This window comes from Lineus longissimus, chromosome 11 (genome assembly GCF_910592395.1).
Source record: "Lineus longissimus chromosome 11, tnLinLong1.2, whole genome shotgun sequence".
In the NCBI taxonomy this organism is placed as follows: domain Eukaryota; kingdom Metazoa; phylum Nemertea; class Pilidiophora; order Heteronemertea; family Lineidae; genus Lineus; species Lineus longissimus.
This window is the reverse complement of record NC_088318.1, coordinates 15,267,802-15,288,188: the sequence shown is the minus strand read 5'-3', so window position 1 is coordinate 15,288,188 and position 20,387 is coordinate 15,267,802. Positions and strand designations below refer to the sequence as shown.

Below are 20,387 nucleotides of genomic sequence, written 5' to 3'. Positions count from 1 at the left end.
AGTGTTGGGTAGTTTTGATTTGCGATTTCCACTACTGCCGTGAAGTTTCTTAAAGGGACAGCATGGTTCGACTTTTTCAACGTCCAGGGGGAAAATGTCCGTTAGAAATTGTTCTTGGATCCTGAGACTAAAAATGATTAAAAAAAGCATGTTAGTTTATTTCCCCCGCCCCACATAGATTTTGAGTCTGATGGAATTTTTTCCCGCCCCACAGAGGAGGTTTTGGATATGAAGTTTCGTAATCTAACTTATTAAAAAAATGGCCCGTCCTAAATTCATATGCCTGCATCTGTCAAGAAGGTCTATGGAAGGTTTCCTACTTGCTTTTTCTGATAGCCTACCTATTTGTATCTGTGCATGCAATATTTATAAAATCAGACTTTGCCTGCCTGCCAATACGGCCTACTTAAGGCAGCTGACAGTTGGACACAGCCGAGGGGAACACTACAGGCCTTGCATTGACCTAGATACCGTCCCACATTCGGTTTTTGGTCACATGATTGGAGTGGAATATTGGTGAGGCAGTTTAGAAGAGGCTTAGACTCATGTTGAACCACAACGGCAAGGCATCATGAGCGAGGCGTCAGTTAACATTCAGGGGGACTCGGACTCGGATAAGGTAAGCTTTTCTTGGATGTAGAACAGCTTGTTGCAATTCAAGGGGTTCGATTTTAGTTGTCCATAAAGCTCTGGATATGATTGATTGGATCGAGCCCTGTCACCAGCTTCAACCGTCTCTATCGATTAGAGCTGACGGAAGCAGCTGTGACCTGTCTGAAACGCTTTGCTAAAATTCTGAATGCCCATATTCATGTATGTTGTTTGAAACAGTCATAAAGATTTGAAGACGTGCTTACAGCCTGGTAAAACCACACGCCTCTCTTGATCTCGTGATATTTGGGTGGTCGATCGCTCCGTAAAAACGCCATTCACGCGGGCAAAAAACTGTTATAACTAAGGCAAATGAATTATTTTGAAATCATGTTTCTTCAGACAAGTTCACACCTTACTGATCCGATATGTTTGCAAAGTCTCATAACAGAACTTCGCATTAATTTATAATCTGCGATTTTGAGAGTTCGCCAAGGCATTGAAAATGAAAATGTAAGCAAGAAGTACATTTGCCAACGATGTACTTTTAAATTTATTTAATTAATGGTCAACCTCACTAGTGCAGTTATCTATTATATAGCATGGATTCTGATAAGTCCTCGGTAGAACATTTTACAAACCGAAGAGAGTGCCGAAGTATTTTGCTTACATTTATCTTAGTTTGATGTCTGATCTAGTTCCATAAAGTGTATTTCAATATCGAATTGAAGTAAAATTAGGCTAAATTCTTCCTTAGCTTGATGATTAATATTTTGTTCACACGGAAATTGTCCGGTGAAGGTCACATCAATGTCAACTCTCTACTCATTGGGAGTCGTGAAGTGTATATACGTTGGTAATCATAAGCACTTATCCCGCCCGGGTAATTACTAAGTCATCTGGTTTCTCAATTATAAGCAATCGTGTTCCAAACGGTCTCAATATCATTTCAAACACGTTAATGGCATTCGATTGCCTTCAATTGCCATGGCCTGGTGAAATGAAAAATGTTGGTTCTCTAATGTGCCTGTTACCACTCAGGCAAAGAATCCTCGGACGGCGTGTTGTCGCCCAAACGAGATAGTTCGCCTTTCACTGCACCCGCCGTTTCGACTATACATATGTGTACTGCCTAAAGTGCGGGAGCCTGACCACTCTCGCTGTAACCCGACTCCATACTCCCATACTCCATTCTCCAGAGCATCAACCCAGAAGGTCAGAGTCGCACATCTTCCATTTTGACCCTCAATGTATTGACATTGCTCAGCTTACAGGGAACACGCGTCAATATGGGCGGAGGCCACGGAGGCAATACCGCTGGAAGTTCAGTATGACATCTTCCATCTTGACACCAAGGTGTTTACACCTCATCAGTTCTAGATCTTCTGGAATGAGCTGATATAAAACCCTGATAAATGATGATTATCAGTCCTGTCTATAATAGGTATTGTGATTGACTCGTTGCCATACTGGAACCGCAATTAGCGGCAAAAGTGATAATGCGATCAAATACTAGTACAGTGGAACCCTGGTAACACGACCACTCATGGGACAGAGGTTGACTGGTCGCGTTACCGGGGTGGTCGCGTTTAGTGAAGTTGAAAATCCGATGACAAAATGAACATAACCTTTTTGCACAGCTTTGCAGCAAAACCTCTATCGCGCCACAGCTTTGAGGGTTATATACCATTGATTTCAAAAGCGATTCAAGATAGATAATTCTTGTTCCAGGTCAAATTGAAAAAGAACCTCGGCCTACACAACGGAGTCGCCATCATCGTCGGCGTCATCGTCGGAAGTGGAATCTTCGTTTCGCCAAAAGGGGTCCTGCTGCAATCTGGAAGCATTTTCGGGTCTCTCGTCATCTGGACGTTATGTGGTGTCATATCATTGATAGGATCGTTGTGTTATGCTGAGCTAGGCACGTGCATCCTCAAATCGGGAGCTGACTACGCCTATATAAACGAAGCCTTCGGACCATTGCCAGCATTTTTGTATTTATGGGTTGCATTGCTGGTAATCGTGCCCGTCGGGAATGCTATTACCGCTTTGACTTTTGCCAACTATATTCTGCAACCCTTCTTTCCGGATTGCGTCATCCCCGACAGCGCGGTTCGACTGGTGGCCGCATTATGCATAGGTAAGCAATGTCAGTGTTACAGCGTGAAACGATGCAGGCCCATGTGGCTTTCCGATCGGGGTAGTAAGCGGCCGAGTCAGTGTCGGTATTGGCGGCCATCTTTAAGAGAATATCGCCAGCTCAATACACTGCCCCTTTATTTCCTGCGCCTCAGTCGGTATGAAAGCGAGCATGAATGAAACGGGCCCAGATTACTGCACGACTCATTACTACGGCGGAATTCTGCAACACAAGTTTCGCAGGAGTCTGCGTTTAGGTCTGCGCAACAGGAAACAAGGAGGTACATTTTAGATGCGATAGCACTTGATGACAAAGACAATCAAAATACTGTCACTGCAAGAAACCTTTTCGTACCTTAGATTTTTGCCACTGTTGTTTACACTATAGATTTTCAATTGTACAGCGTATTGAAACATTTGGTAAAATGTACTACTATTGGCAAGAGCAGAATTAATTAGCTGATTGCGGTTAATATGATTTGATGGCAAATTACATTGGATGTAAAGCATGATGTTAAACATCTAGTTGACCCTGGCAAGATTTGTGTTTATATTTACAGATGGAGAGTACATTATATACCAAAGCAAAGTCAGTCAGGTTTCGTACCATGCATGCCGCAGTTGTAGGCATAAATAAGTACAATATGCATTTTGCACAGGTTCCCCTTCAGAACTGGCTAAACACGTCAATATCGTAAGAAATGGTCGATGGACACCTTTCATGTTTTCAGTTTTGGCCACCTAGTGGCTAAGCCAAGAACAAGATCTGACCGAAGTTTGGTGTCTGGGGTCATCTGACATTGGGGTCATACAGCTAAAGTTTCACTGTGAATACCCCCAGCCCCAGCCCCTTTATCAAAAGCGCCTTCTGTGGTGTAAGTTTCGAAATAACATTGCATTGTTGCGTTTCAGGTCTCCTAACTTTCATTAACTGTGCGAATGTAAAATGGGCCACGCGGGTGCAAGACATCTTCACCGTGACCAAGGTCTTGGCGTTAATCGTTATCATAATCACAGGGTTCGTGCAAATGGGTTTCGGTGAGTACTCAGCACCTTGTTGTTATGCATATAGAAATGACTAGAAAAAGGACACACTATACCGACCAATCTCCAAAGCAGACAAGCGTAGGACTGCCTCACCACACTACAATCACCGCGCCGGAGTATGTATACCAACATCCCAATGCGAAGGGATTAGCAGCAATGTAGGGGAGGGGTGTGACTCGAGGAAGTAGAGATTACGCAGTTTTCACGGTCAAACGTAAGTCGAGCCTACTTAAGGGTTGTAATTGCACCAAGGTTCTGATGCTGTACAATCAAGGAGTTTGATAACGCAAAGTATCCGAATTCTATTAAATGTTTCGGTAAATTTTAAATCTACATGTTTGTCGCAATTTCAGGAAAAACACAGAATTTCCGCGATCCCTTCGAAGGTTCGTCCAGCGAGCCTGCGTCCTATGCCGTGGCATTTTATTCCGGACTTTTCTCCTACGCAGGATGGTAAGCAAAGGCATGGTTGACACTTGAACCTCCTCTATTTTGACGCACTGGTAAGCATGTTAGCGGATGTTAGTTTGCGCGCTGTCTTGTTTGCGAGTTGTCCCCAGTCCGGGGAGATTCTCCCTTAACTGCATCGCCCCTCATGTCCAAGTCGTGTTAGCCCTATAGCTAGATTTACGAGTTGCCCCTAGATTCAAGATCAGTTTAGTTGGAATCTATCTGATGTTTCATGACCAGCAATTATTGACCATCCCGATTATCATTTATATCACAGTTTCATAAGGTTTTCTAACTGCAGACCTATAATGCGAGAAGATGGCCGCAATTGGGTTAACTTACCATATACAATTATCAGGTTATCACATTTAAGTAGTTTTCAATCAACTGATTATGGTTCCACTGTCATGGAAAATGCGGTCACTTAACAATTGGGTCTACGTCGTCGTACTCGCCCATCGATAGTTTAAGCATGAAACCATCTATTACTGACAGTGAATACTACAAATACATCCTCTGAATACTATACGTTTTGCGCTCACTCTACAATATACTGTGGTATTTAAGGGAGGTAGACGCAGCGATTGGAAATGGGTTTTAAGTGTTTTTGGCCAACACAAATTTGCACGCAGTGGAGGTTGTTCAACGAAATGAAGATTATATGGTGGTTTAACCACTAGGGCTTTTCATCCTACCGAAAAACCTCTAAGGGGTCCGCATTCAAAACCTTAATTTCTAAGAGTGTAAAGTGATACGTGTTGACCAATCATATTGTTTCTGATTCTCTTGCAGGAACTACCTCAACTTTGTCACGGAGGAACTCAAGGAGCCGCACAAGTAAGGTCGGAGATAACGTCTAACTGCAATGCTTAGAGAGGGGAAGTAGAATTTCATTGCTAGGCCGATGACAGGTTTTTTTAATGTTCCCAGTAATTCCAAGTACAGTAGACAGCTTCTTGGTAAACTTCGTGAATCGTGGTTTATTCTGCTACGGACGTTTCTTTTCAGAACACCTAACTGCTTCCAAATTAATCATCCGGATGACTCTCTCCTTTTTTAGTACTCACAGCGTTAGTAACCCCTGGCCGGGGTTATTTAGCTCTGTATAGCGAGGCAGCCCCCAAGCCTCTTGACAACTATCATAACTTTCCTCCAGAAACCTGCCACGAGCGATCTGGATCTCGATGCCCCTTGTAACCACGATCTACGTACTTGCAAATGTCGCCTACTTCACTGTACTAACACCCCAGGAGCTATTGGATTCGAACGCCGTAGCAGTGGTAAGGACACTTAAATACGCTGTTGCCTCAAATCTGAACAATAGCGCATAGACTAAGTTCTGGAGATTCGGTTCGGCACTGGCAATGGCATGTATACTCTCACATACACACGGAACCTAGTAAAATGAAGAGGCAGTGGTCTGAAGCTACATGGTTAAAGTCCAAATCCGAAGATATGGTCAGCTTCTTGTTGGTTTCGTAGGTGGCAAATGAAAAAATAATTTATTCAGTGAAAAAAGCTCTATCATTCTTTTTGGTAAATTACTTCATCTATCGTCACAAAGAAAATGTACACGTGCAATCACCTAAAACACGTCACTCCGTTTCAGAGCTTTGCCGACAAAACTCTTGGTGTGATGGCCTGGGTCATGCCGATATTTGTGGCTTGTTCAACATTTGGAGGTCTTAATGGAGCAATATTTGCATCAGCAAGGTATATCTCAATGACGGTTTACTCTGTTTGATGGACTATAATTACATTAGTTAAATTTAGTATAAAGGGATAAGAGCTGTCACTTTTTAATGCATGCTTGAAAGCGTTATAGCCATGATGTGATAGTCACTATGTAGAAAATGCTGTTATGTACCAATTAAGTTATCCAGCTTAAGCTTGCAAAAAAATGTGATCTTCATGAAATGCAACAAGCAATGTAATGAGATCGTTATGTGCCTTCTCATTGTCCAGCTTAAGGAAAGTTTAGTCGGTTGATATCACGTCGGCGTCGTAGGCCTCATAACGCTGACGCTTCTTATTTTCAGGTTGTTTTTCGTTGGTGCTAGACAGGGCCACCTCCCAGATGCTTTGGCGCTTATCAACGTTAAGCTTTTCACGCCTATACCCGCCTTGATATTTGGGGTAGGTCTGTATCAATATTCGATGGGGTGGGGGGGGGGGAGTGGTGGTTGCGAATATAATCTGAAAGTTAAAGTTAAAGTTATCGCTGATGTATAAGCATTTGGGTCGTTTGTCATGCAACTCGTCTAATCCCACATGACAGCAATGATTATGAGGACATTTGATATCCAGTGACGGGTATTTATTGATATGATCAGGTAAGAAAAACCTGACCACCCGGAAGTCAGATGTAATAATCTCATTAAGGTTTTCTTTCTTCTTTTCAGTGCTGTTGTTCTCTTGTCTATCTGTGCACAAGCGACGTATATAAGCTTATCAACTACACCAGCTTCGTGGAATCCTCCTTCATTGGGCTTTCAATCCTTGGGTTACTCTACTTGCGCTGGAAGCGACCCGACCTCTATCGGCCAATTAAGGTATGTTTGGTGTCAAAGCCAGCATTGTAGGAATCAGAGCGCCGCTGAAAAATTGCATTTCATTATTAGCCATGTGATAATCACACATTTTGTTTGATAACAGCTGAATTACCCGGCTGTATAGACCAACGACTTGAAGCAGAATCATGCAATACAGGTTCATGGGTATAGTATTCGGGGGTTTATATATTCGTAGAAGACATACAGGATGTTTTAACTGCAGCATAAAAGTAGTAGAAGAAATATTCCCGATCTATTTTGTCGTTGAGATTGGGGAGGCGTTGTCTTTTAGGCTGGATCTTTTAATCATAATGCGACAGCTTCTTGTAAAACTACTCGGGACATACTCGCCTCTCAATGCACAGAACAAACTGAATAAGTTGGGTAAGTTAAATATTGGGTCAGATATGGAACTAAATCGTCACTTTTAGGATGCACAGGTCACAATAACTTTGTTAACCTAAAATCTCATCACGTTAAGTTTCTTAACAAGGTATTTCTTCTTTTGCAGATCAACTTGACGTTTCCCATCATCTTTATGTTCATATGTGTCTTCCTGGTCCTATTCCCGCTGTTTGGCTCTCCCCTGGAATGTATTATTGGTATGGGTATAGTGGCCTCAGGCATCCCAGTCTATCTCATCGGAGTACGATGGAGGAACAAACCAAAATTTATCAAGAAATCTATAGGTGAGCTAACGAAAGTCTCACTCGAAAACAACCCGATAGGTGTTCATTGTAGTTGTACTTTATGACACTTCTAGCTAATTCATGATAAAATCTAACTCTGTTGGTGTAAACACTACGGCTCTAACACTCGTCAAGAAGCTTTGTGTTACACAAGTTCATACTGCTTGAAAAAAAACATTTTTTTGTACAACTAACGCTAGTGTTTACACAGACTTAAACGTTACCCAGTTCTTCAGTATAACTAATTTGAATTTTCAGCTTAATCACGTGAAGCTTTATTTTTCAGTGAATTTCACCATCCGCTCCCAGAAATTACTCTATGCCGTAACAGAGGAAGGCTCCAGTGCGCCAACAAGTGAAGACAAAACAGACTGAGCATCGAGCGAGGATGGCGCGTGCAAACATCATGACGAAACGATCTTCTTGTGCCGTTTTTGGGTATTATGTATATAGGATTTGCTCGAAATCCAGGTGCCCAGTTGATGACCGCACCACTGAGCTTGGGAAAAAGATTTCCGTTAGCATTAGACCACCCATCCTTTCTCAAACTGATCTTGAGGGGTGTACTGCACACCTTTCACCCCTCAATGTCAACACTCGCAAAAGGTCGGATAGGTCCACTGTTACTGGAAAGCTATTTTCGATGCCAATTGGTATTTCGCGCCGTGAAAATAGTCTGGAGCAGGTGGGAGATGGCAAAGATAGTTTTTAGGCCTCTTGGAAGAAAACTGGAACAAGAAAACATAGGATCGTAGATGGTCCAGACTTTCAACTCAACAGCGATTGCCTCTTGCCCTATACTCGATAACTTCATTTGTAGCTACAACAAGGAAAGAAATTCCCGGCATTAGTGGGAAAACTAAGCTGTAGTGAAGAAGTGCAGCAGCAGAGGTGAATGCTACCTGGATGGCTTATTGTATATCAATCATTTATGCATGCCAAATGTATCATAAAAGTATATGCGTAGATGGTATATACATGTATGTATCTGGCCAAAGGTTTTGCCCGTCTGGTGTCACGCCGACCTCTTATACTAGTAACCTACCTGGCAGGAGCCAGGTAGGTTACTAGTAGATTAGGTGTTTCTTTTATCTCACAGCACATTGCAACTGATCATACCTACAAGTTTCACCCCAAGCTGCTGCCTATAGTCCTTAAGTGTATAGTTACTGTGACCGCTATGCCACCAAATGACCGTGTGGTTTCGGGGAAGACAACTCTTCCGCTGACAAAACATTACACTCATGTCTCACCATAAAGGTTGTGTTTACATTGGATTCACGATGTCACATGTCACATCACGTGACTTGACACGAGCATGTCCGTTCATCATCCTCCTCCTCCTCCTCCTCGTCTGTGGCATGATTTTGACTAATTTTGCGCTGTGCGCAGATGCTCCCATGACTTGAATGGCTCGAATATTACATCAAATGACCTTGGTTGGAAAAAAAATTACCTTTTCGATGTTCATGTCATGGGTGACACCGAAAAGCCTATGTAAACCAAGTCGTACAAACCCAGATTATACTGATATTATGTGTACATGAACGACTGTGTATCGTTGTATTATAAATTGGTAGAAAAATAATAATTTGTAAGTGTGACCTTCAGGTGCCTCAGAAAACGTGGTTTATTCTTGTGCGTTGTTTTACATACTTCCACACTGTACTGTTTACACACACTGTCTGGTAGTAGAGTAGGCCTAATTAGAACGTACACTGTACCACAGTAAGACGAAAATTTGATATAGGTGTATTTATTGGTCTGGACACCATCGTGGTCTGGACCACAGCCTGTTGAAATTTGTATGCAATCAAATCATTTACATATTAATTGAAGTCACAAATTTAATTTCGAATTTTAGCCTTGCTATTAAAGGCTTACCTTTGATAGAAAGGAATGACGGTATGAGCTGTTTTTAAATTCTTTTATACAAGCATAAAATAAGCTGCTGAGAAGTTGCCGTTATTGTAGACAGTTGTTTTTTCACTTGGCCTGATGGCAATTGCCTACACGACCATTTCATGTATTTTATTTGAAGAAGAACAGAAGCAAACTTCGTGCTGAATATATCCTTTTTCTGCAGGTTTAAAATAATACAAAAACATATGTCTGAACGCATGCGCAAGAATGAGGTCTCACTTCACAGGTTACAGTTTCATAAGTCCGCTGTGCACAATCAATTTAGCTAATCTGGCGACATCTAACTTTCCCAGTCGCTCCGAATATAATCAAATATTCTCAGTGATGGCTTTAATGACACCATTTTACCTCAGGTAAAAGATTGGACGTCCACAACTCTTTCCCAGCCAACGATATAACAGTCATCTTTGCAAGTGGAAGATACTTTAATAAACAATGCAGTAGATACGATAGAGGATGTCTTTCTGCGAACTAAATCAGTTTTATCGCTTTGCGTTTGTTAGTCGAGCATGGCCATTTATTGAATTGTCCGTTCTCTCGCAGCCATTTGTTCATCACTGAAAAAAAAGATAACATATTACAACTGTCGTCTCCCCGATGATGTACAGGGTGATTCCTGAAAGGTACATGCACATTGTAATCCTGAAAAGTAACTAGGTCCTGGTCAGATTCGATGGTCTTGGTCGCAAGCCATGCAGGAGAACAGTCTTCTACGCCGCCAAGATATGTGATGTCGAGGCAATACACATCCGTCTAGAGCCCATATATTTCATGAACCTGTGACAAATGATAAATGAATTCTGTGGTACCTCTTCACGCCGTGTGAACTCCGCCGTAACCAACTTGAGGTATTCTCCTTGACCCGGCATTATCTGTAATTTGCACCCCATTTCGGTCCGATATGGCAACTTACCCCATTTCGATCCTATGGCAACTGGACATTCGGCATGCAGAGTACGCCAGTCAACTGTTCCGTTGAGGTACATATTTGGCCAAAAGACGGCGCTTCCTTTTGTCACTGGCACCGTTACATTCAGCAGTGGAAATACCGTGTTCCCTCCAACATCAACGTCACTTCCCTAAAAATATCACTCTTTTAATCAAACTCACTTTCTTCCATGTCGTTTTGTGGCGCTTCATTAATTTCTTTAATATTTTGCGCTTGATTTTTTTTTTTTAGGAGTATATTAACCAGACTGGCTAGCTTGCTGGTTGACTGTTGTCTAAAACAATAGTGCATTACTTACATAAAACATCCAGGTGGCGATCCTGTCGCCTGCACCGTTTAGGAAGTATGGGTCCTCCTTAGGCCTGTTCCTCCTGGGATCTGAATTCTAGAAAACAGAATGTTCAATTGATCCATCTTTGAAAAAATATAGATGTTAAAGGGACAACTTGGGCAGGGATATGTTGGTTTTTCATAAAAAATTACTTCCAGCAGGACCGTGACTTCTCCAAACAGGATACCTGAAAAATCGTTTAACTGCAATAAACAATGCACTAGCATGTGGTGTAACCATAAGTCTGCCTGAAATTCGCAAGCCATGTCCAAAGCTGCCTCGCAACATTTGCGAAAACCCTTATTAGAGATCAGCATGAGCGTAATATTACAAGTGGCGGCACATCAATGTACAGCACATACGAGCCTTTTCAATATCCGTTTTCGGCAATAAGGCCCAGTTTCGTGCATGTTTCCCTAGATATTCATGAAGCCTGGAACAGGAACTGCTCTGCAGACACAGATTTGACAAAGTTCTGATTGCCGTTATTTGATATGGGGTTTTATAAAAAAAAGTGGGGCTCCCAGGTTTCGACGGGCTGACATACAATCTTGACTGAACTTACCAAGTAATCATGACGAGGCTGATACATGCCGCCGATTCCATAATTGAGGACTTGCATCTGCTCAGCATGAGGAGCTACATCCGCCAACTTGGTACTCAGACCAGTTATTTCCTGGACCCTTCGGCTTATCCTCGCTATTACGCGGCGACTATCATCGATCCACGAGCTGTAAGAGACAGGAAAATCTGTCACTTTGTAATCGAGTACTGAGAATTTAATGCCCTCAAGTCCATGTCAAGAAGGACTTTTTAATCATCATCTCGGGATAAGAATCGCAAGTGGCCGTCAGGTCATGTTTTAGATCCTATTTGTAAGAGCAAGTAGGTACTATTTAACAATAAAATCTGATAAAACTTCCTTGGTGACAGTATGCGTGTTAGTGTCATCCTCGACACAGACATGCTTTGGGAGGATATAGTTGTTTTACTTACGTTTCACTAACCCGGATGTTTGTGTTCAAAGTATTACCAGTACCCTGAGGCACCGCAAGAGTTGATTTGGTCATCTGCAACGAAATGAATGCTCTTTCGAAGAACGGTTACATTCTCTGTACATTGGTTGCACATAGGCTTTAGCCAGAAACTAAACGCTGTAGTGATTTAATCGTCAACAATTTTATCTCTTGTGAGAAACACTTTTCCAATATCAGATAAAACTTTTGAAATGATAGAGTACCTTATTTGTCTGAAAATAGATTTGTGGACACCATGCGCCTCAAATTGACACGCTCCGCAAATCGATATGGAACTACATTTAAGTTCCAGGTTGGTCAGTGACCAATCAGCAGACGACAAACCGTGGATGCCATTGGAAAAGTTCGGAGGGAGTTTTTCAATACCTTTATTATCGTTTCTAACAGAATTTCAATTACGAGTAACAATAGTACTTACTGTTCGTTTAGCTATGTTTTTCACTTGTTCAATCTCGTTGTCAGAGATGACGTCGTGGTATAAGACCACCGGGGGGCGAATGTTGAGAAATTCCTGTTTCGCTGGCCTGTATGGCACCAACGTCTTCTTCCAGCGACATTTCAGTCTTTTCATGTAGAGCGGTGGCTGAAAGTAGGAAGATTCATCGTATCGATTTTAACCATGAATTGAAATTTAAGGACTGTATAAAGAAAATTAGAAGTGGCTTGCATGCCAAGTTTTGACTTAATAGGTGATGCTTCACTGTGATGATTAAATGATTAAAGTCGTTCATTTATGGTGCTTCAATTTGACCTTAGAAATAAAGGTTTTTGAGCTTCGGAAAAGCCATTGAAGGTTTTTTGGCCAACACAAATATGCCCCCTGAAAAACCTCGATGGGATGCATATTTGTGTTGGGTGAAAAACCATTCATTGCATTGACCTTAATTTCTGAGAGTGTACCATCACATACCCTCTTTATGTCCTCGCGACACAAGGCGTAATAGTTATCAAAGCTGTCTCTATATGGGACCTCATTCCCGGATGGATTTAGCTTAAGGGTCTTGTCGGGCTCCTTGCCCTCGTTACGTGCAGCTTCTAACTTTTCAACATAGTATTTTAAGTCATTCTTTAGAGATTGGTCATCTGGCTCTGAAAGAAGCAAAACGTTCTTAATGTATGCCTGTACCATAGGTCGATATCATACACTTGTGCAATAGTATGCATCAGCTGCAAAAGTTGATAATTTGACAATAATCATCATTACGATTTTTGTCATGTCAATGGTCATATTTTTTAAAGAAAAATTCATTGCTCACACTCATCTTACAGCATACGACAGAGATCTATAATAAGAATCTCTGAACTTAGGTACAGCTTTTGTACTTTTTTTTGTTCAATAAATGTTTAGAAGAGTGGACCAATTATTCCTGATTTCATGCCCTTCCCTGACATGCCCACTATCGCTTACTGGTAATGCATCGAGTGCTGATGCACTACTTACCATACATCAATGCCTCGTTTATTGCCTCGACTGATTTGATGTAGTTTTCGTACTGGAATAAAATGATAGAACTTTGTCTTCACAAAGTGAATTATTGCAAAAAAAATATAATGCCATGGACTATCGCCACACGAACTTACAAGTAGTAGTGAAGGTTGTACGGAAGAAAAATGGACTGAATTAAACCAGTTTTTTATGATGCTACTCAGAAAAGTCTGTACAGGCAATACCCGACTCCGACGTCGGAATACATGTAGGTCTCACAAACTGCATCATATACGTTTAGTAAAACGTCATGATGAAGCTTCGTACGTACCCGATGATAAGCACTTGCCAAATTCTTCAGTGCCTTCTTCATCGTGGCTACTTCTCCTTTTATACCCTTTTTAAAGCAATCCCCAAGCCCCCTAAACCACAAGCTAGCTTCATAAAATAGGTTCCGATCATAGGCAAATCTCCCGATTGAGAAAATCTCATCAAGCGTAAGCGGTTCCGTGCGGGTGCCGTTGAGAGTCCCCGTAGCGAACTCCACGATGTCCAGCAAGTAGACTGCCTGTATTGAGATTAATTGTAGAGTCACACCTTCGAAATCTGTGGGGCGAGGCCATAATTCGCCCGTTGTGATTGTTAATAGTTCGTCCAGGAGTGCTGAAAAGAACATTTAGATAACCGTTACTTGTAATTTTTTCTGCTTCTATATTATTGCGATTCCAAAAATTTATGAAAATTCGATTTTTACGTCTGTTATCTGGCGAGTTAAGGTTTTGTTCGGTTTTTGAACCGAGTAGGATGTTTATGTTTCTACCTTCTTCCCTGACCAGAATTATTTGTAACAGTAAGTTGTGATTAATAAACAGCTCAGACGTAAAGTTCGAGAACACCTTGAGCGGGTACATGCAATGTGCATGTAAGATACACGTGGCATTGTTATTACCAAGAATTCATAAAGACTAAGAATTTGGAACTTCAGAAATTAGGAAAACTCAAGTTCTTTTTCAAAAGGGTGGGTAAAAGTTTCCTGAACTCATATACTAATTGTTATTGTTTCACTGTATACCAAGACGAACAAAATGATACCTTATCTAGTTATGATATCCTCACGATAAAGGAGATACAGAGCATTTCCTTATTAGCCTAATGATCGCTACTAAACGAGTTACACTATTTGAGGCATGTATTTTGTGGCAAAAATCAAGCTACAACGAACCAATGGTAGTTATAGCCATTGATTAGAAGACGAATTATCTTGCAAAAGCCCCCTATTGTCAACATTTGGAACCTAAAGCTAGTATTGGTTCGACTGGAGAGGGAGTTTACCTCGACTTCCCTGAATGTCAGCCACATGACCAAGCGACTCCACTCTCTCTGGCCAGTCAATGACCATGCGTTTTATGACGTGGTAAATATTGATTGGGTGTGCCATATAGGTCACTGTCGAATCCTGGCCTATGTTCGAATGCTTCAAATGTGTTCCCTCGATGAAACTGAAGAAAAAACTAAAATAAAATTCAACCTAAACCATTTTTGATTTTGCGACATAAATTTCATTCTGATGCATTCTCAAGTAAACTCCAAACTAATGTTTTTTTCTCAAATATTTGTAGCGAGTAACCTTTTCTCACCAGAGGGTTTTGAAATATACGTACCTTGCAAATTCACTCAGTGCGGTATCGCTATCGTCCTTTTTCATACGTTCAAGTACCATTTTAGTAGTATTAATCTCTTCCTCAAAAGCTGAACTTAGTCGAAAAGTTGCAGTAAAAAGTTGTCCAATCCCTATTCGAAACATAAGGAAAAACAGAAGTACAGAAAGCCAACTTGTTGAAGCCATGATTCCACACTGTTACATGGACAACTGTATCTATTAGTCGCTCTTCATATAATCTAATATCAAAAATCACAATGTAGCAAGTCACATCGATTTTAATGACTAGATATTAGACTCAGGCAATTCACTGTTCCTTTTGTTACCAGTCATGCAGCAGGTTTTCTTGAGACAATGTCATATGAATATAGGGAATTGCGACAGATGCACAATTGATCCTTGTGAACACGTGGTGGTACATGCAATGTCTTCTTTTGGCATCATGCAATACATTTTTTCTTGTATTTACACGTCGCACTAGTTTTCGTCGCAAATGAATTTAATGTCAAGTTCTGCAGTAGTGATTTTAGAGGATGACAAAACAAAACACTGAATGATTTTGTACTCTATCGACCGTTCCATAGTTCCAAGCAACCATGCAAGATCAATCGATGTTTTACTGTGTCCGTGGGTTTAAGCTGTGTCCCCTGTTAATTGGGGAGTTGATTGAAATGAGGGAGACAGGGGGTCAGATTTTGACAATAGAGGAGATTAACATATTGATAACGTTTTTGTGTAACGGGTGATCTTAGAGTACCGGTTGATATAACAGTACGGTATATGTTTAGTATGTTGGTGTTTACAGTCCGGGTTAACATTTATACTTTATATACACAGATTGTTGATGTATTCCTGCACTTGCACCCAACTCTGTATTCTCTTTTGCAATCGTAACTGTACGTTTCAATTTGAAAGTACGAATAAACATACAGTATATACTATCACAGGCGAGCCAAAAATTATTCAGAGTTGACTGACTCACATTTTAATCAATAAGCCTGCTTGATATTCAACACTTGGCTAATTTGCATATTTTTGTGTCGTTTACACTTGCTGGCAACAATAATCCCATCAGTATATTTAGAAGAGCACCTGGAGAAATTAAATTAAAATTAGAATTCCAGATAAATTAGAATATTACAAAATCCACCAGCGCTACCTATGATAATTGAATGAACTAGCAAATTACCCATGAAGCGGGCAAGTTGAAACGGGATATACCATTGTCTAATACAACCTTATTGAAGAGATACATGTAGCTTAAACACGAAATGAACGGTATTTAGGGCCACATTGCTTGCTATATATATGTCGAAGACCCATTGCCATAGATAAGATCAATTAAACGTTTATAATGCAGGCAACAGCACGGATCGAGCGTCCAGTTGTCCTGAGGTCCAGCACATGGTTGGAACAGGGATGTGTAACTCATGGCCCATTATTTGACCTAGCCACATGAGAGCAACAACTCGATGATTCCGGTGTAGCTGTCTTAAATATCAGCTGGAGAAAAAACGCGTGATAGAGGGTGTTTTTTCGGAGGACAGAGCGTGACCCGCGCGTGGCGAATAGACCCCCTTATCTCGCTCAAAACCACGCAATAAACCCCCGGGAATACCGCAAGCTTTTGACCCTGTTGACCTCGCTTCTAAAAATTTTGTTTTTAAACCATTCAAACATTTAAATCAACTGCAAACATTTTCAATAAAATCACCGAGCTGTATATATACGATATATTAAGATTTCAAAAGTAAAATTCTGTTTAGCCGATTGCACAGCCAACAAACATTCATATTAATGATTATATCCTTCAGTGGTAAATCGACACAAGAATTGTGCAAAAGTCGTTTTTTGTGTTTCGTGATTTTTTGACTATTCATTAAATCTAATATTCTCAGTTAGTTGTTATTCATTTGTATTCGTTAAACAAACGGTGTTGCTGGTAGGATGTTTACAACCCACCACGCCCCAGCGACGTGGTTACGTTGGTGAATATGTTTCATCAAAGAGGACAGTGTATTTTTCAGGTTACTTCCCATGTTCTTTTCATACACGTTGCATGTTTTCCAACATGTGCTGGTTGGAGGACTTTGCCATACAGTAAACGGCAACCCTTTCCGTCGTTTAGGATTGTGCAATGTAAGTATTGAACACCTAAACGTTCATGCGATCCCGCCGTTTCAGTCACAGCGGCTCGTGCATTTGGTGGTCGATAGAGAAAAACACGTCTCATTTGTCTTCTTTGAAAAGAGAATGCAATAATAATTCACGTTAGCAACAAAGCAAATGAAACGTGTTTTTGCACTTATGCAGTGATTTCCTGTTCGATGCTTTTAGCAGAATATCTGTTCATCATTAACATTCTATGAGAAGCAGTCTTGAGGATTAATACCATGGACAGGCTGTGTATTATGAATAGGAAAAGTCACCTAGGGACCGTTGCGTAGAATACTTTTTTGGCGAAATATTGCGTAAAGTCCAGTTAGCCATCGTATTGACCACGAAACTTTATCCGGGCGATGTCATATTTAAAAAATGTAACAGTGGCCCAATTAGTTTTTCAGCTGGCCTATTATAGTTCGTGACCTGACGAAAACACCCGCACAGCTTCACAACGTGATGTCAAAGTAGTTGGTCAGATGACGAAGAACAATATATAGGACTGGAGTAAGAGCACCTTCAGCCTGTCTGTTGAAGATATTTCCAACGCCTAGTAATTTGGAAATATTTTTTATGGCCAGATGACTAAATGTATCCAGGAGATTATGAGATTTTCAACACCAGAAACACCACAGAAAAAACTGAAACCGTATTCGTCTTTCATCTGATTTGCTCAGTAAAAAATTATCGACCACACACTTGTAAGCCATATGCTGCTTATGGGATGCTATAGTCAGCAAGCAAATAAGACATATTCCTCGGAAGCTAAATCCTTCTTATCCGATAAGTATAGCCAGGGTCAAGGAATTCCTTCACACAAGCTATAACTATCGGATTTGACTTCAGAGGGGTCCCCTGTTGACATCGTGTATAGTGATTTTTCACATCATATGATGTGATTTTGTTATATGAGACGTCACAGCACTGTAGATCTGGTTCGACAGTGGCACAGCAAGGGACGTGACCATGCCTAACTCGCAAACAGCAACTATTACCAACTGTTTAGTAGCTTGGATGGATGCATCTTTGCTGTATGAGAATATACTGGTGGAGGTCTGACTTATGGTAGCTGAAAATACACCCACGGTGTCTGTAGCGCTGTTAAGATGTGGTTCCGCCGTTTCAGCAACACTGAGATCAGGAGAACGACAGGTCAACCTTCAGTCTCGCTGTTGGTTTAAAAGAGATGACCATACGTTCTTGGTTTGGACACGTGTGTCGAATGGAATAAGCAAGGCTGATAGAGTGACACACGGGAATGTTGGAGGCAAACGACGACGGAGACGATATCGGACACGCAAGACTGATGTTGTATCCTGCGATACAGAGAACTATTGAGTCGCGAGAGAGAAACGCCGTATAGACTACGGGATGTCGTCATTTACGGTAGCAGCTGGGATCTGATTGTCACATCGCATAGTCTCGCTTTCCATAGAGTCTCTACATGCAACGTGTCATCCCGACACTATGCAAAGGTAATAACGTAATGGTATCTTTTGAAAGCTCTTATATGCTCTCCTGAAAGCTTTTCTACACATGTACTACAACATTGATTATCGGCCTACAGTTGCTGCACATATTTATCACTTTAAAGATATGTGCATGTTTATGTGGCTGAAAGACTAGCCCTCAAACTGTAATAACATTCTCTTGCACAAAACCAAATCCAAATCACGTGTTTAATTTTGACTGCAGGACAACTAACGAGAGTTTTAACTCCTGATAAAGCGCGAGAGTTTTATCATGAAGTACCAGAATTCATGTAACAGACGTTTTGTCCTGGCTACCGGAGCCTTGGCTTGCCTCGACCACTCTTTGACAACGGAGCATTCGGAGAACCTCCCTTCGAAACTGTGTCCCGCTCAAGCAATAAAGAATGAAATTAACTGTATTATTTAAATAACTGAATAAATTTGTTGCAGCGTAGCTAAGATCGTATTGGGCCCACTGTTTCCTCGTGCGGGTATCACGACCCGGCAGGTACCCATAAACAATGAAATAAACAGAGACGGGCAAAGTGAAAAGAATGAACATGACGCTAACTGTGGTCAACATGCGCGTCATACTGGTCATCTGAGCTCTACCACAGTCTGTCTTTCCATCCGAATTCTGAAGTGCCTTTCGTCTTGTTTGTCCTTGGCTAACTTGGTGGAAGATAGAACAGTTACAGAAAGTTATAACCGTGAAAGGCAGGCCTGAATATGCTAAAAAGTCGATCCAGTACCAAACTTTAAGAAGAAAATTATGATATGCTTTCGAGATATATTTGCAATTACTATCATGTGTTCTTTGGAAAAAGTAAAAAATGTGTGAATTAAGTGCGACCAGGAATGTAATGGTTATTGTCAAAGTGATGATTATGTTCTTTCTTGTGCATATCACCCTCGCTTTTAACGGATATGACACAGATATCCATCTCTCCAACGTCAGCAATGCGACATTCCAGCTGGCGAAATGAAAAAGAAAGTAAGTGAAGAACAGATGTATTGGACATGAGGCAGCACTTAAATATCGCACATCTATTGCGAACGCCTTCAAGATCCACCAACGAAGACACCTTGTTAGTAACATCGAGGTGTCTGCTAGAGCAAGGACAATAAGAAGCAGTCTAGTTGATGGCTTCCCAAATTTCCTTTGAAGCAGAACCAAGACAGTTAACCCATTGAAAAATGTTCCCATTACGATTAAAATCGGGGGAACGTATATCCAGAGGATCACTTGGACCCTCCATTCCCAGAAATTAATCCACATGAAATCATCGAATGATGTGGTCGAACTTTGTGCTGTTGGTGTAATAATTTTTTCATGCGGAATGATATCCAAGGCGTATTCGGTTGAATTGAAATCCTTAAAGGCGGTCGCCATGGTAGGCTCTTTAGATAGATTGTGTGAAAGGTAATCTTTATCGTACGTGTTCACGACGAGGCGGAGTGCAAGCCCAAGCAACTGCAACGGCACTGTATTTGAGTAAGAAAGTCAAACGCAGTTTATACCCTGGGTAGAGCGTACTTGGTAAACATTCGAACTTCAAAGGGGGTATGCCATTATGAGATTCCACCGTCTTTGCCGAAGTTCACTCCGCGACAAATAAAGAATAAGGACGTCAATAAGTTTCAACGATGCCAGGCTCAAGGATACCTCGAAAGCAGTCAGTGATGAAATCGCTGGAATAGTATTGAGATATTCAAATCGGGGTGCGGGACCTCAAAAAGTTGATCAATGGCACCTCGTCGGCTAATGTCACCTTTCCAAACTTACCCGGTCCGGCAAAACCTAATGAGGATGCATGTTTCAATTTGTCATTGTCGAGTATTTAAGTGGGGATCACGTTTGAGCGGTGGAGACAGGAGCGATGATTAAATATATATCGGCAGTCGCGGTCTCGTGTTCACAGCCTTCGGTCATCATTGGCTTGCGATATTTCTCCCGGCAA

At 41.3% G+C, this 20,387-nt stretch overlaps 3 protein-coding genes across 3 annotated transcripts; 1 reads left to right on the top strand and 2 right to left on the bottom strand.

The window, feature by feature from the left end:
- Positions 1 to 501: 501 nt before the first annotated feature.
- On the top strand, positions 502 to 9,867 carry LOC135495350 (Y+L amino acid transporter 2-like). The gene is made up of 11 exons (XM_064783859.1): positions 502 to 619; positions 2,323 to 2,731; positions 3,643 to 3,768; positions 4,131 to 4,230; positions 5,020 to 5,064; positions 5,384 to 5,507; positions 5,837 to 5,940; positions 6,267 to 6,363; positions 6,630 to 6,779; positions 7,291 to 7,468; positions 7,755 to 9,867. Exons 1-11 carry the CDS (start codon positions 572 to 574, stop codon positions 7,841 to 7,843), a joined length of 1,470 nt encoding a protein of 489 aa, XP_064639929.1. The 5' UTR covers positions 502 to 571; the 3' UTR covers positions 7,844 to 9,867.
- LOC135495349 (prolyl 4-hydroxylase subunit alpha-2-like) lies at positions 9,209 to 16,173 on the bottom strand. Its single transcript, XM_064783858.1, has 11 exons — positions 14,796 to 16,173; positions 14,467 to 14,633; positions 13,466 to 13,797; positions 13,150 to 13,201; positions 12,619 to 12,797; positions 12,127 to 12,291; positions 11,668 to 11,741; positions 11,237 to 11,402; positions 10,639 to 10,725; positions 10,305 to 10,470; positions 9,209 to 9,948 (listed from the first exon to the last, which is right to left on the bottom strand). Exons 1-11 carry the CDS (start codon positions 14,978 to 14,980, stop codon positions 9,863 to 9,865), a joined length of 1,659 nt encoding a protein of 552 aa, XP_064639928.1. The 5' UTR covers positions 14,981 to 16,173; the 3' UTR covers positions 9,209 to 9,862.
- A 573-nt stretch (positions 16,174 to 16,746) lies between these two features.
- Positions 16,747 to 20,269, bottom strand: LOC135495351 (FMRFamide receptor-like). The gene has a single exon (XM_064783860.1). The coding sequence runs from the start codon at positions 19,817 to 19,819 to the stop codon at positions 18,713 to 18,715; it is 1,107 nt and encodes a 368-aa protein (XP_064639930.1). The 5' UTR covers positions 19,820 to 20,269; the 3' UTR covers positions 16,747 to 18,712.
- Positions 20,270 to 20,387: the final 118 nt, after the last annotated feature.